This window comes from Oenanthe melanoleuca, chromosome 1, assembly GCF_029582105.1.
Source record: "Oenanthe melanoleuca isolate GR-GAL-2019-014 chromosome 1, OMel1.0, whole genome shotgun sequence".
NCBI lineage: Eukaryota > Metazoa > Chordata > Aves > Passeriformes > Muscicapidae > Oenanthe > Oenanthe melanoleuca.
This window is the reverse complement of record NC_079333.1, coordinates 30,297,478-30,314,602: the sequence shown is the minus strand read 5'-3', so window position 1 is coordinate 30,314,602 and position 17,125 is coordinate 30,297,478. Positions and strand designations below refer to the sequence as shown.

General features: G+C 41.4%; 1 protein-coding gene across 1 annotated transcript in view; it reads left to right on the top strand.

The window, feature by feature from the left end:
* Positions 1–17,125, top strand: part of TENM4 (teneurin transmembrane protein 4) — a 1,506,484-nt gene that overhangs the window by 1,448,857 nt on the left and 40,502 nt on the right. The window contains exons 32-33 of the mRNA XM_056495278.1: positions 4,740–4,972; positions 14,023–14,177. Of these exons, the coding sequence (XP_056351253.1) occupies positions 4,740–4,972; positions 14,023–14,177 (388 nt within the window). The remainder of the gene's footprint in view (positions 1–4,739; positions 4,973–14,022; positions 14,178–17,125) is intronic.

The following is a 17,125-nucleotide window of genomic DNA, read 5'->3' as shown; positions in this document are numbered from 1 at the left end:
TGTTAGTGCCTGTTCTGTGATATTTGCTTTAATGCTTCTTGCTAGGAGGTCTCTTTGCTCCTGACCCTCAGGGAAATGAGTGGGTGTAGTCTCAGCTGAAGTTCCAGTGCTTTGAACTCCAGAAGGTCCTAAGTTTGGCACCAGTGACCAGCAATGGTGCAAAGGGTGAGATCCACAGGGCTGAATCTTAGTGGTTTGGAAAAGCTGAAATCCGTATGCTAAAGCTTCCTCAGTTCAGGAGAAAGGAATTCTTCCCCAGTATGTAGGCTGTGGTGAGCTTGATCTCCAGAGGTTCTGGAGCTACCCACTAAGAGGCTTGGCTCTAAAGCTCTGTGTGTGTAGCCAAGGTCTAACTCTGCAACAGCCTAAATGAGGGCTGTTACCTAAGCCAAAAAGCATCACCAAATCATGATGCCTTCTCTGAAGGAACAGGGAGAGCAGTGAGGCATTTCTGTCTTGGCCACAAAAATGGCTACAATTAATTTTTTTTTTAATTTAAATTAATTTAAATTCCTGTTTCCATTCATACTGTAGAAAGAAGTGTACAATTAGTAACAAAGAGAAGTGCCTCAGCAAACAGCCCTAGGATCAGATAAAAAGTCCCTTGCAGTCTCTGGCTTGGCTTATGGCATTGCTATAAAGTTTTATTGTCCAGCGTGTCACACTAGAAGAGCTTTGGGCATCACACACAAACTGCAAACACTAAAAGACCAAGTGTAAATTCAGCTCACTGCATTGTGTGACCTCCTTAGGTATTAATCTATTGAATGTCACCCAGGGAAAACAGACCAGTATCTCACACAAGCTACAATTAAATCCTCTGGTTCTGAGCTGCAGGGTGCTTAGCATGGAGCCATGGAAAAACAGCCCCACTGAACAAAAACCTCCTGGCTGCAGGAATTTGGTAATTCTTTAGTCACCAGCAAATGTACATGGCCAGCAAGGCTCAGGGGGGAAGTGGGTAGCTGACACAGAAGAGGTGTTTTTGTGTCCTTAAACAGAGATATCAGATCAAAAAACACCCCAGGGGTTTATCCAGGTCAGTGGTGTGGGTAACTAATTCTGTTGGTGTGACTGCTCCTGTCTGTTGACCACAGTGGGAGCCAGAGCTGCACAGTTACCAGTAACAGAAGTTATCCTTTGAGGAGGTGATAGATGCCCTTGAGTTTGAGAAACTAAGATAGAGTTCATCTTGTAAGATAAATGTTGAAAATAGTCAGACAAGTCCTACCGTAAAAGCTGGTATTTCTCTCCACTGCTTGTAAAGGGAATTAAGGCAACCAGCTCTGATGTGAGCATCCACTTCATAACCATCTAAAGCTTGGTGATATGAATCCCTTGGCATTCTACAGAAACCAATAGAAAGGTGCAGTCTGCTGTGCTGATGTTTTGTAGGGAAACTGCTGAAAAAAGGGACCATCTCCCTTTTCTCATCTCTGTCCCTATAGACTGGCTTCCCACTCTGGAGCAGGAGGTTCCTTCCTAGAACTCTTCCAAAACATGGGCTCTGGGCTCAAAGGGAGAATACCAGCCTTTGTTCAAAGCTGTGCATATATCATAGTACAATTGAAGCAATCCACAATACAAATCTTATGCCTCTGCCAGCTCACCCAACTTTGTATCTCATTTCTTCCCTATACCTGTGTGTGAGGAATCACATAAAGTACAAACACCTTAAAATAGAGTCTGAGGCTCTTAACATACATACAGAGTTCCCTAAATGGTACCAGCACTATGCTGCCCAAACAATGAGAATGATAAAAGGGAGAAGGCAGATGTATGGATGAGACTATACACAACCCCAAACAAGTGGGATCACTGTGGGCTTGGAAGATTTCCCTGTGCTTTCCCAGTGCATCACTGTGTCACAAGTGTACAGTGTCACCTCCATTTCACTTTGGTTTGCAGAACCATGAAACTGTTCTCATTCCCAGTGACTGCACCATTGTGCCCACTAATACTCATCAGAGTGTCAGTTCTTGGCTAGGGTCCAGCCCATCCCATCACTGCAACTTCAGTGTTATTGCTTCAGGGGATTTAAAATATCAATGCATTGCTCAGGTTTTCTTCTAAAAAATTGTAATAGCTCAAGGAACATTCTGAATGGGAAATCAGCTCTTCCTCCACAATCATTTTCTAGTGGCAGTGCCAATATGGGGGATAAATGTTCTAAGACTACAAATAGTGTAGCCCATCAAGTCTTTTGAATAGTAGTCTTGTCTTTTGTTTTGGACTGTTACCAAGCTGAGAAATGTGAGAGGATGAAAGGGGGAAAAAAGTCTTCTCTGCTTCATCCCAGGCATATTTTTTTCAGTTGCTGTTCAGTCCAGTCCAATTTACCACTTGTATTTGCCTATTGATTGTGGCTTTAAATAAAAAGTGAATCTCCAGTGCTTCTGGCTCCACTGCTCTATCACAGATAAAGGGAAGCAGTTTGGGAGATTTTTACATGACCAATATATGTTTATTTAAGCATCTTTCATCCTGTAGGATCTCAAAGTGACCAAAAAAAAAATAAAATTCCAGTGTATAACACTTCAATTCATGCCACGCCAGAGCATGATATTGTCTCTCTGCAGTGCTGAAAACAGTTGGCAGAAGCTAGAGGGGTAAATTCCAGCTTGACCATTTTTAACAGATTTTTTCAGTGTCTATTCTATACAAGAGCTGGGAATAGAAAATTGTTTTAAGAGCTCTCTTTTTTACAGAAGATTGTAATCAATAATAAAATCCACCAGAGTGAAGCTGTGCAATCCAAAAAATAAATCACAACAATAGTGCTGGGAGAGGGGAGCAGGAATTTCTCCCTGTCCCCATTTTTCACCATCTCTGGGTAAGTCATTTGCCTTTGCCCATCTGCACACAGCCTGCTCTAAAACTCAGGGAAAGTTTTCTGTGCTTGCCAGTCAAAGATGGTAAGGGATTGCAAAGTGCCATTAAAACTGTCCTCCTCTTGTCCACCTCCCATGCAAAGTAGAGATTATGAACTGCTCAAAAGCTTACTGACAGTCAGCAGGGCTTTGTTAGGACAGTCAGCAGAAAATGCAAGGCCCTGATCAAAATGGATGATGGATTCCCACAGGGAACTTCTTCCACCAGGGTTGAAGCCACTTGCTTAGTGTGAGTGGCATGCAGGTAAATGAAATAATACCCTCCCAGCCTGCTGTCATTGGGAAGGAATACAGATGGAGACTGAACTGTCAGGCTGGAGCTGTCTTGAAGGTCAGAGCATTTTATTTAGCAAGAATCAGTGTCATTTTTGGAGATGAAATCTGTTCAGACTTTAATAGGATAAATCACAAGGGATATTCCAGAATAAATCAGAAAGGTGCTATTCCCCCACCCCCATAGCATTAAATAATTTGAATTAATTTACTGCTTTTTAAAGAAGAGAATAACTCAGTAATTTTTATGTGTCTGAAGAGGGGGTAATTTTCCTAACATAAAGGTTGAGAGGAATTCTCTATATGCGGAATAGAGTCAACTGTGATCGACACTACCTAGTCAACTTTTCCTGGAACAATTCCATTAAGTGCAAAATTGTGAACTGTGGCCTAGATTTTTATTATGAATTCTTCAGACTTGATGAGTTTGGACAGCTTGAAGGTGTGGAGAAAAATAGATACTTTTCATACTTTCATACTTCTTCTAATTACTACTTAGGCTTTTGTAGAAGGAAAATAAATCTGTTCAGGACAGATGTTAAAAGTCTAACCTGTTGGTTTCAGGCTTAGAAGAGATGCAACTCAATACACACTAGTAGTCAACAATTCTAATAAAAGATATTAATAACTTTAGTATCTATGTTAAAATACATGTAAAGTCCTTGCAAGACAATTGTTTAAATTTTATCTAAACCCATCTGGTTGGTTTTTTTTCTGACCAGTCCTATTGGATGCTTCCCATAAAGTGGATTCTAATCATTAATTTCTTCAGTCTTGGGCTCATTTAATGTTGCAGTCATAGAGCTAAAAATACTATAATTCTGTCTGCTCATCCCATTTTCTGAGCCACCCTTTCTTGTGTCCAAGGAAACAGTAGCAGAGGGTGTTACAGGGAACTGATGTTCAGGTTCCTCAGCCTAATACCAGTTCATGCTTTACCTGGGGCAAAATGTGCCACTCAGGGAATTATTTTATTTCTCTCATCATTGAGGTCCATCTGAATTCAGTGGCAGGATTCCCTTAATCTCCCGGGGGGCAGGACAGAACTTTAGAGTCTGCTGGAGTCAGCAAGAGTGCCAGATGAGTCTTGATGCAGTGATCTTGCAGGGTGTATATAAGGAGTCTCCTTTGTATTAGTCTTTGTTGGGAGGGCAGATTTTTTCATTATTATTTGTTTTATCTCCCTACTGTCCTGTGTTTTCCCTTCACTTCCTGGCACTGCATGAACACCAGTTTCAGGACTATGTCTATAACAAATAAATTAAGTAAACACAGGCACTGGGACTCAACCTGTAGTAGTTCCTGGCATGGTTTGGGCTCAGACCAGAGAGCCCTTTCCTTTGGTTGCCTCCCTCCATGCCAGAGAGCACCCCAGGCACAGTGATTGCTAATGGATACAGCTTGGGATCCTGTGCTGTAACACACCGTGTACTGACCTTGTCCAAAACGGCACTCCTTCACTTTCCCAGTCTTTCTGCCCTGTGTGTTTTTATTCTCTAAAGCGTTTGCATTGCCTGTTGACTTAAAGAAACACATCATCCAAAAAATTAATTATGTCATACCCTTGTTTTTCAGCCACAGCCCAGCTCATAAGTATTACTTGACCACAGATCCGATCACCGGCTCCATCTACCTCTCGGACACCAACAGCCGGCGCATCTATAAAATCAAGTCAACCACATCAGTGAAAGACATTGTGAAGAACTCTGAGGTCTTGGCTGGAACTGGGGATCAGTGCCTCCCATTTGATGATACCCGCTGTGGAGATGGAGGCAAAGGCACTGATGCCACCCTTACAAATCCCAGAGGTGAGACTGCTTCTTCTCCATTGGCTTTTTGAAAGGGGGCTTTTTGAAAGCAGCTTGTTTAGTCACAGTGGAGATTGCTCTCCTCTCCAATTCTGAAACACATCCTAAGGGCTTGCTTCTGGAAATAAGTGAGTATGTCTCTCCCTCAGCTAGTCGTGTCATGGTTCTTCATATTCACATGGCTGGGAGGAATGCCACACCAGAGGGGTTCAGTGATGGGCACATGTCCAGAGGGCAATGGAATAAATCCACCCATCACTTTTATACCCATTGAGCCATTACTCCTCCTTACCAACACTGCTTGGTCCCACCCAACCTGGGCAGGATTCACTAACATTCAGTTCACTGAGGCTTTCTTGGCATTAAAAAAAATCCCTATAAGCATTGCTGTGGATACACACACACACACACACACACACACACACATATATAAAATAATGGCAGCAAAATAGCATACAGCTCAAAGATACGCAAATGGTGCTTTAGACATTGACATATATCACAGCATCCTGCTTAAATCCTGTAGAGGGTGGATGCTAATTTTGATATGGGAGTAGTCTAATTCAGCTTAATTTTACCTGCTTCCAACATACTGAAATGTGATAAAAGCACAGTTGAATCAGAATAAAAGCATCACACAGCCTTCAAGGCTGTGAACTAAATTGTTCAAAACAGGTTTCGCCAAACATATGCAGTCCTGTGTGTAGCCAAGACTTCAGTCTGGCAATCCCAAGGTAAGAAGCTCTGCAGATGGAGGATGTCGCTCCTCCCAGCTGTCCCCAGCTCCTCAGAAAGAAAAGAATAAAAACACATGGGGGGATAGAGATGAGGTGGGGGGATAGAGGGATAGAGATGAGATGGAAGGCATTGCTTGTTCACAGATTTTCAGCCGTGTTTGTGAAGAGGGCTGAGAAGGACACCCATGCAGGAATGTTTTTTTGAGATGTGGCATTTTTGCCTGTTACACATCATCTTCTGCACAGCTGTTCAGAGTGCAAGGAGTTATTTATAGTTCCTGGCTTTGACATCAGTGTGCTGCAGGTTTTCTTTTTCATTGCACTGGGGAGTGGTAGCTCCCTCCTTCCTCACCCCAAAAACGGCCAAGCCTGTCCCAGCCTCTTTGTAAAGCAACCCCTCAGCAAAACCTGGTGATCCTTTAGCAAGTGCTCCTGCCCATGGAAGTGGGTTTGGACTAGATGACTTTCAAAGGTCTCTTCCAACCCAAACCATTCTGTGATTTTATGGAAAGTTATTTCACTAAGAGCAGGTAAGATTCCCAAAGTTGTGGCTGCCCCATCCCTGGAAGTTTTCAAGGACAGGTTGGATGGGGCTTTGATCTACATGGTCTAGTGGAAGGAGTCCCAGCCTATGGCAAGGGTCTGTAACTAAATGATCTTTAAGGTCCCCTCCCACCCAAACCCTTCAATGATTCTATGATTCTCAGGATGTTATTTTTCATGACATAGAGATGACATTGTTACTGAATACAAGAAACACAAAATGATTTAATGAGCTTTTTGTATCAGGTCTGGCTGTGAAATTTTTATTTTTTTTATCCAAAAAGTATCAAAACCCAGACTTCCACCTTTGTAATATTCAAAGAGTCCAGCATAGTTTCCAGGCACTCCAGAATACCATGATGTAACCATTCTATTGGGCTAAAGTATTGCCAGAAGCATAGGTATAAGTAAAGGAAAAGATACTGGTGGTCAGTTTGCAGTGTAGAATTTGTCTCACTGAAATGAGAAGGCTGACTGAAAAGAAAATTAAGTGACTTGGGCAGAAAGATTCAGGCAGTCCAGCAGATCAATCACTAGATCAGGGAATCCAGAAATCTGTAATCCAATTTTCTGCAGCTCTTTGAAGTTCAATCAGTGCAAAAAAAAAAAAAAAAAAAAAAAAAATACTCCACCACTTTTGTTGGTCTTCTGTTCTCCCTTGTACAGGATAAGAGGGATATTATTCATTTCCATCCATGGGTGAATGTTACAAGGTTTAGATGACTTATGTTTCTGCTTTGCTATAGCAAACAGCTCTGGAGTTCAAAGTTTTCAGCACTGAAATCCTTCTTGTTGGCAACTGAAGCTCTCAGGAGGCCATTCTTCCACCTCAATCATATAACAGCAAAATTCATGCATTCGTTCCTCATAGCCCCAAAATTTCACAAAACAGAAGTAAATTGAGAGTGAAAGAGGAAATGACATGAAGGAAAATGACAACAAGAAAATAATAATGCACAAAGCCCACACTGCCAATAGAAAGTTCCTAAACAGTGTTCCCTGATCTGATTGTAACCTGACTTTGTAAATTCTGCTGAGGCAACAGCTGTAACTCACTCCCCAGTCCTCTCAATAAATGATGAACAGTGAAAACCCATGCTGACAATGTAATGTCACAGTTGTTTATACCTTCACAGTGGTTCATCCTAGCAGAAAAATCCAGCAAATGCTCTTCCCTCATGTATTCATAACAGTTCAAAATAAAATTGATTTATTGTGTAAGTAACCAGTAGATCTCTAGTGACCCTCTGCTTCTTGGCAGGCAAACAAACACTCATAAGTGAATGGTCAGAGGAAATTAGAAAACTATTCTGTAGCTATAGAGATATCAGCTGGCCAGGGAAGGACTTGGAAAGTCAGTTTTTCAAGAAGTGTTGCTCTTCACAGGACTCTGCTTTTTAAGCCTAAATCTATTTTTTTTTGCTCTGAACATAATTGCTTCATGCCAAGTAGTATTTCAGTATTTTAAGGACATCTTTGCACTTTTTTTAAAAATCGTAAGGAATAAAAAGTGTGCCTTTCATGAGGTTTTAATTAGCTTATATTTACAGCTTGCTGGAAAATACTGAGGGATACCTTCCTGACAGATGAAAATCAGCAATTCATTAAGGAGAAATAGTCATGATCTGTCAACATAAGCCTTTGCATATACCTTTAATCTCTTGGACCAGTCAAGCATCTGATCTAAGTAGGGTTTTTTGGGTCTCTTCTCAGCGGAAAGAAACCCTGAAGGTGGTTCATTCTGTGACAATGCACATGTTCAGGGTGGGATGAGCCATGTCCTGGTGTTCTCCTGGACCTGATAGCCTGACAGATGAGGTCCCCACTGCAACAAACACGTTCAGAATGGTTCTGCACATTCTGGGCAGCAGACTTTTCCCCACTGTTCTGATCACTTCCTCCAGTTCTCACCTCAGTTCCCTTGAGTTCAGAGGGGATAATTTCATAGAAATATAGAACGCTTTGGGTTGGAAGGGACCTTCATAGACCATCCAGTCCCAGCCCCACTGCCATGGACAGGGACACCTTCCACTAAATCAGATCGCTAAGACCCCCATCCAGCCTGGCCTTGAACAATTCCAGGGATGGAGCATCCACAGCCTCTCTGGGTAGCCTGTGCCAGTGGCTCACCACCCTCACAGGAAAGGATTTCTTTCTAATATGTAATCTAAATCCAGCCTACTTTAGTTCAGAACCATTATACCTTGTCCTGTCAATACATTTCTCTGAAGTACCTTCTGAACAGAGGTTCTTGTCTCACTCCAGTGAAGGAAGAAGACTCATTTTAGACCATCAGCTTAGAAAAGACATTAGGAGGGGTAAAACCTCCAGGAATTTCACACTTTACCCATCTTCGCCTTGTTTAATAAAGGTAGGCTACAGACACACAGGACAGATAGATCCACAGATGAAGTAGAGGTGGCAGTGGTTTGGTCAGGGTATTTATCATAGCTATTAGGAACCAGTCTGATCCGTCCAATTCATTTGCCACAGAGCACAGCAAAGCTTTCAGATGCTAATGAATTTCAATATATCCTTGCAAATTAAAGTGTTACCACTTCCTAATTATCATCTGCTAATAATGATCCTCTTCTACAAGCAATCTAAAGAAAAATTAAAACTCCAGCTTGTCAGAGCATTTCTTTTCATCTGAGTACTCACCATTGGTTCTTCTCAGGAAAATGTTGTGGCAGAGAAATTACCGAGGAGCCTGCAATTAAGAGAGATTGCAGTGACAAGCCTGACACAATAGGAAGAAGGTTTCAGAAGGCACATGGGGAGGGAGGGGGCATCTCATTCATTTAGCACCGTAACACCAATGTGAAATGAAGTAATTAATTTGGGGACAGATTGGTTCTTTCACTCTGCCCTGCTGAATGTGTAAACAAAATCTCAGTTGTTCGCTAAGTGTTGAAGAGTTCGTCAGAATTAATTGAGGAAACCAATCCTCCACAAGCTGTTAACATTTTTATGGTCAGATAATATTAGGACAATTTTGGGGAAGAGCATAGGCGGGCTGAACAAAATTTCTTGTCCCTTACTCAGGTCAGAAAAGACACTTAGGGACAGGGACAATGTGGTCTTCCTGTGCTAACACTCCATTTGCTAGTCATCAGCATTTAGGAGACTTTCTAAAGAAGTTGCACCAGATCTGTCTTAGAAATCTTCCTCAACACCTAGTTTTGTTCTTCCAGGCAGTCTGAGCTAATAATTTTCACAACTTCTTCAGTCAGGCCATGAAAAAGAATGGTTCTTTTGAGGCCAAACCACCATTTTGGTTTTTTGTGTGTCTTTGATGTTTCTTTACTATCTTGTAGTTCTCTTCTTGACCACTGCATAGCATGAACTGATCTTAGCAGAAAACTTTTCACAGGAATTCCAGAATCTTTTTCCTGTGTGCTCTTTTTCAGATTGTCAGTGTATATGGGTAGTTAGGCTTTCTCCTTCCCCTCTGAATTCCTCTGTACTTGCTGATATTGATTTTTAGCTGCCATTTTATTACTCAGTCATTCAGCATCCAGTCAGACAAGAAAGGTCTACATTTGGATTTCTTTTAAGCACGTTGTTTTTCAGTTAAAAGGGGTTTTTCCCTTTTTCTTTTCCTAACTAGAGCTATGTGCACCATGTGATCACTTTTAGTGGTTTGTCTTCTACAAGAAACTCACCATGTCCCGGTAGCTATTTGTAGCATAACGTTGTGTTGTCACCTCTTCATGATACAAGGTCCTGACATTTCAAGCAAATGTCACCACATCACAGCTTTCTATCAGCACAGCTCACTGGTGTGATGTACATGGTGCTGCAAGCCCTTGTTCTGTAAGATATCTGCTTACACAAGGAGAGCCAGCACAATTTCATAGTGTATGTATTTCATATCTCAGAACTTAGAGTTTGGATCTGCAGCACTACCTGGGTAGTGGCAGCAGCTGTTTCCTCTCAGTAACTGTGAGGCTGAACTTCGAGCTATATGCTGAAAGGCTGTAATTCCCTTATGTTCCTATGGAAACATGAGAGGAGCCTTCTGCCAAAGCAAGCCAAGGCCTTGAGCTTAACACACATAAATGTGACTTACCCATTTCTGTGCCTGTTTGCAGGAGCCAGCTCCCAGCACTGGAACTGTGCCTATATCAGAAAGGAGACAGAAAGGTCCAACCTAACCTCTACAATTGCTGTAAAGCATCCCTGAGATGCTTCTTTCCCTTTTCACAGAAGTCATCCATCCAAAGACATTTGTCTGTGGGATAGCAGGGCTCTTCTCCGTAATTAGTTTTGATTCCAAGACAATCAGCAAAATCAGGAAAGGATTGGAGCAGTAATCACATAAGGAATGTGTGCAAGTTGTAATTTGGGACTTTGACAGGCTGCAAACTCTGCTGCTCTACAGAACATCTCAGGAAATTTGAGGCAATTGAGGTTGCTTACCCTTCATGAGAGAGGGATAAGCAGAGAAGTGCTCAGTGATAAGAACACATACACATACCACTGCCCTGGAGCAGGGGAATAAGTGGTAACTTTGCTATCCCTCTTCAGCTTACTTGGGTGTGTGAGCTGTCTAAGCTGGAATGCAAAATAAAGTTGTGCCCTATCAGCTGATCAGAGCTGGCTTCAGGGCCAAAGTATATCCAGGTTATTATTACTGTAACTGGGTAATCAGACCAGCCATCAAACCCCAGCACTGCACACAGTGAGCCACTGCCAGCAGACACTGCTGATAAGTCCAATCCAATACATATGGAACTAGCTAAGGGAGAAAATTCTGCCTCATTGAAAATCACATTATCCAGCCTGCCACCCTTCACTGGCTTTTGGCTTGTCACACAGACTAATGGACAGGCACCTGGAAAAATACTTGTTGTGAACCAAGGAATGGGTGAGAGACTCCTGTGTTTGACAAAAGCCAATTAAGATCAACTAAACCTCCTATCATGCCTCTTCCAAAGAAAGCACATCTACCATATTGCTTAGAGTTCAGTTGTGTTCCTGGTTTTTAAGCAAATGCCAGCAAACAAAAAAGAACTTGAACTCAGTAGGCAAAATAATTAAGAGGAGCAGAGACCTTCAACAGCAGATGCCAGTGACAGGTGACATGTGTCAGTAACCTGGGTGACTCATTGAAGAGGGCTTAGCACTGGCAAATCTCATGGCAGGTTTAGATAGCTTCCTGAAAGCCATGGATGCCAGTGAGATATTGATGCTTACCCCATTAGATCCTTCTGCAAGCATTTAATGAAGTGTTAAAATATAAATGATATGTTTATATTGTATAGTGAGAATAAATGGCCACCATTACTGTGGCTTCTCCCATACCATTCATCAAATCATAGAAGGGTTTGGATTGGCAGGGACCATAAAGACCATCTAGTTCCTACCCACCCTGGGGGTGGACCTTCCACTAGACCAAGTTGCTCAAAGCCCAACCAGCCTTTCCTTGAACACTTCCAGGGATGGGCCAGCCACAATTGTTTTTTTAAATCTTTGCTAGTGCCTCACCACCCTCAGTAAATTCAAATGTTCAAAGTTACCTTGTGCTCCTCTTGGAGGCTCTTGTTTCATGGTCCTGCAAAGATGAGTCCTTGGCATGAACTGAACACAAGTATTAAAGCGTAGGACTAGAAGCAATCTTTTAGGTCATTCAGTCCTGTCATCCATTATCTCAGCAATCCTGCTATATAATCCCCTCCAAAATTAATGAACTTCATCCTGAAAGCAGCAAGTAATCTTTTTCCTCACTGCCATAGAGGCTATTCTGAAATCACACTGCTCTGATGGTCAAATATCCAATCCAGGTCAAAGTGATGCCCTTCAAACATGATGATGCTTTGAAGAAGTAAAGAAAATGCTGCTTTTTGCTCCTGGCAATAACAACACAGATCCTGTCCAGCTCAGTGATCTGAAACACCAACAGTTTTCTGACCCCCTAATTGACTTTAAATCAACAGGTTGCAATCATGTCTGAATCCCTTCCTGTAACTCAGCTCAATAGAGAAGTTTGTTCTTTCTCTCAAACAATGACTTAGTCCTGATGTTTTTCTGCCAGGCCAGATTATCTTCTGTGGATTTCCTTATAATCAAATCTGCTATGTTCTTCCACATATCACCTACCTCCATGGCTTCCAGCCCATGCAATACTTACAGTGCTGGCTGAAGGCCATGATTTTAGTTGCCAAAGCAATCAGGGGATTAGTCCCTGCTTTATGAAAATCTAGAATTTTTGATCTGTGAACTGCTGCATCTGCACTTCACAGCAGAGCTCACAGTGGATGGAGACTGAGGGTAAGTGTTTCAAATAAGGGGATCTGGCTGCAAAACAGCATTTTGGAAGAACAAAAGATCTGATCATTCATCAAACACTCTCAAAGCTTTCTATCTGAAACAGAATTTCCATCATTTCTGTCACCAAGATGACAGCCAAAGAGACAGTCTACTGAGGATTCAGCTCACTAATTTAATCTGCCTACAATATAAATGTTTTCTTTAGAGGTATTTGCTGTAGTCTCCTTTTATAGGCAAATGGGAGGAAAAGGTACTTCTAGCAGGATTTGTATAATCTCTTGGGGATATGTGTTTTAGGGTGATACAAATTCCACTCTCAAAGTAGATTTCTCTCTCCACTGATTTGAATAGCTTCAGATACTTACTTAGATGCACAGTGCAGATGTCTGCTGTTTGTCAAGTGATTGTTAACCCTGCAAGCAAAAGAAAGCAAACAGGAAGATCCTGATATTTATACATTTAAAGCAGAATTTTTGTTTGTATAGAAAAAGATGTTACAGGCCTCTACATTCTTTTTCTGTTTCTTTACAAGCTTTTAGTGGCTTTAACACACTCAAATACTATGCTGAGTGACATTCTGCCTCTGTAGGTAGATGAGGTGAATGACTTTATTAGTATCTGTGGAGTTGTTTTAATTTATACTTGCACAAAGGAGAGGTGAACAGAGCCCCTAGCTTCTTATTCCTGCCTCAGTCATGACCTTTTTTGGTGACCCTGTGAGAATTGCATTATCTGTTAATTTTCTGATATGTGAAATTAGAATGATCGCACTCATAGACTGTTATGAGGTCTAATTAGAAAGTGTAAAGCTCTATGAAATCCTCTGATGGAAGATGCAGAGGGTAGCTAGCCTAGGATAAAGAGGATTAAAGGAGGTTGTGCTAACATAACAAGTACTTGAGAAATTATGCTTAGGGGGAGGTGAAATGGCACATATCTGCAGGACAAGAAATGAGATCAGCAGCCTGTAGCTGCTGTCAGCAGACCTCACATCCACTGACAGCAGTATGTCTACAAAGGAGGTTTGGACAATGAGATTAATCACTAGCAGAGTTCAGAATCAGGTGAAACACTGTATATTAGTAGGATTATCCTAGGGAAAACCCTTCCTCATTTATCCATCTGGAATTTGAGTGACCTTTTTTCATCACCAAAGATTCATCAGTGTAACATTTTCACATGCATGGCTTACCATTCATACCATGAGCAATAAAACCAGGTTTCTGAACATGCAAGACACACAATTATTAGAAAACCTTTGTGTTTCAGGAGTTCACCAAATGCCATGCCCTTTTCCAGGAGCAGGCAGGGATTCCTGAATTGCATTGTGTGCCACTTGAAAGTGCCTTCTGTGGAATGGTGCCAGTTCAAAGCTCTTGATAACCAGGACTCCCACATGCCCAACTCTCCTCTCATCCTCTGGAATGCCATAAAATTTATTGCTCCTCATGTCAGGCTGCCATCACTTTCTGACTGTATTTCTTTGTTCCTCCCCAGGCATCACAGTGGACAAGTTTGGGCTGATCTACTTTGTGGATGGCACCATGATCAGGCGGATTGATCAGAATGGGATCATCTCAACTGTGTTGGGTTCCAATGACTTGACATCTGCTCGGCCTCTCAGCTGTGACTCTGTTATGGACATTTCTCAGGTAAGACAGTTTGGTTTTGTTTTTAGAGAATGCAAGCCTACACCTTCACCTTTACCTGCATGTCTGTGTCCTTCCCCAGCAGGTCTGACAAAGAGGTAAGGCCTCAAGGAGAGTTGCATTTCTACATAGTTTATGGTATAAAATTGACCAGATCATAAAAGAATTACCGTGTAAAGACAGAAGGAAACACTTGACTGCCCTAACTCATAGATTTCTGAGGTGAGATTTTTAAAGATGTCTCAGCCACAGAACTGACCTCTGTCCAGTTCCCAGTTAGTGGGCAAGCACAGATTCCTGGGAAGGCAGGTTTTGTTACACTTAAGTCTCACTATATGCCATGGACTATATGCCATGCTCTGTTATAACATCTTAATCACAGGTTTTTTTCTTTTCTTCCCCTCATCCTAATTTGGCCCAGCACAATTTTAGACCTGAATCAAATTAACATAGGAAATACTGATTGGAGGATGTGGTGCCAAAATTAGCAACAGCAGGAAAACAAGAATCTTGAATTGCATCAGATTGCAAATTGGTTGCAGCTACCATCATGCTGGGCTTTTAAGTCCTGCTGCTTCAAGGTGGAGAGAAAAAAGAAGAGAGAAAAAGAAATCTCATTTTGATGATTGCTTTACTGCTGGATGTGCGGAAGAGAAATCTGTCACAGCCCAGCACTCAGTTTTGTGTGACACTGGCCAACTTGTCAAATTGTGCCAGTGTAGGACAGTGTCCTTTGAAACTTTTGTGCCACTTGTTGTTTGCTTGACTGCAGGAATGTTGTTTTCTCCTATGAAAATCTAGATCATAGCTGGAGGGCTAAGTACTGTTATTCAGCCACAATAGATATCAATGGGGTTTCCTTTTTGTAACTACCTTGATAATTTCCATGCTCACATATGGAATCTGTTCTTGTTTTTTCACTCTAATTTGAAAAGATTATTCTTGCTTCCTTGCAACTGGCTCCCACTGTCTGTAATTTATGAACAAGCTGAAATTATGACTTTAGAAGTTGTTCTGCCTTCTATAGAGGCAAAATTTTGATGGTTAAAGGCCATCTTGTAGTATGTTTCTAATCTTACAGACATAGTTTCTTCTTCATGTGAATTTCAGGGTCAATTAGCACAAGACAGTTGTGTAATGAGGCTTTAAAAATTATTTACTTCCAGGTTATATAGCTCCTATGTAAACCAATGTCATGTTCAGACACTTCTGAGATGAACATGTATCATCTGAGGACTTCTTTTCTTTTCATAAAATGACAGGAACCATTTTTAGGTAAACCTGTACTGGGATTGGCAGATTGACCACTCCTGTTCTAGAGAAACATACTGAATACAAGCTTAATTAAAAAATAAAATCCAGCTTGAGAAGCAGCTTTTCATCATTTACAGCGGATAGAAGGGTCTTTTCTGCCAAGTCCCTGAGGCCCCTGGGAACATGAGGACATGAAATATTTAGCTGCCACTGTTGACAAGGAATGGTTTTTAAGAAATTGAAAATTCCCTTGTCAGTTCAGAATAAACTCAGCTCTTGATGCTAACTGAAGACTGCAGAGCTTAAAGACCACTGGAAGGGATGGAGGCATGAATTATTAAAGAGAAAACCACAGGCTATAATGTTTTACTACAAGAAGGGTTAAAATAGGCCAGGAGCTGAGAAAAGGAAGGAGATTTTGCAAGCAGAGAACCAGAGTAGACAGAGCTCAGCAAACTACTTAGCCATGAAAATAAGCCTCACACACCCAGGCATTAGAAGATGCAATGAACTAAATACCTTACATCTGATCCCTTAAAAATGCTGAAAAGACATATAGAAGTATCAAAATAAAGCATGGCTGTAGCAGAGGTGTTTAACTACAGGCCTTAAAAATGGGAATTTCCTTGGTTCCTGTACATCTTACCTGTCTCTTCTTACTCAGTTTTAAATAAAATCACAGTGAAAAATGGTTTCCTGGACCTGAATCTGCTGGCATCCACTACTCCTCCTTCCAATAAGGTTACAAAGTACTTCTCTAAACTTAGTCACATCAGACAAATGAGAAGTAGCAGCAGCTGAGATGGATGGTGGGAAAAGAAGGTTCAAAACAAAGAAACTATCCTGGAACTGATAGGTTCCCATCAGCACAAGATTGTTTATATATATATATGTAAACCTGAAATTAAATAAAATAATCCCAAAAAATACACAACTTTGAGTTCTTTACCAAAAAAACATAAAAGAAAAGTTCTGAATTCTGTTGGTAAATGTTTTTTGGGTTTGGCAACTAAAAGAGAAGACTCACTTGAAAAGACCATATTGCAGAAGTGGAGCTAGAAATGAAGTCATTCTAGTGCTCACTCACTTGTGGTGTTGCCAGTCACTCTTTTAGTTGATTTTCAGTGTAGAACTGGGATGTGTCACTCCTGAACCCATTTTTCCATTATGCTAAAACAAAATGTGAAAATCACCATGAAGGCACAAGTATTCTACTCCCTGAACTGAAATTGCCTGAATTTCCTGTGAATTGCTCTTCTGCATTTTTACAGCATAAAGCAGAAAACCATAGGTTAGAACATAGATATTCACACACGCTGGCACAGCAGCCAGTTTTGTGTCTATTCCTCCTTGCCATTTAGCAAGAGGAGTTCAGTTTCCACTTGTGTGAAAAATCCTTGAATCATTGTTTTGTGTGTCTGATTTCATAGCACTTCACCCAGCAAAATTTGCAGTCCCGGGTCTCTGCTATGAGGTACAGCTTCCATCAATTCAAAAAGCACAAGAGAGGGAAAATAATAGAATGGTTTGCCTCTGTTCCCACCAGTGTTTCAGTGCAGAGTGTGGATGTTCACATGTGACTGTTTCACGTGTCCAGGAGCTAAGCCCCCTCACTCACAGCAGGTTATATCCTCTATAGCCATCTATCAAGTGTGTGGCACTTTTCACCCATTCCCCCTTTGATCTATGTTGATTCC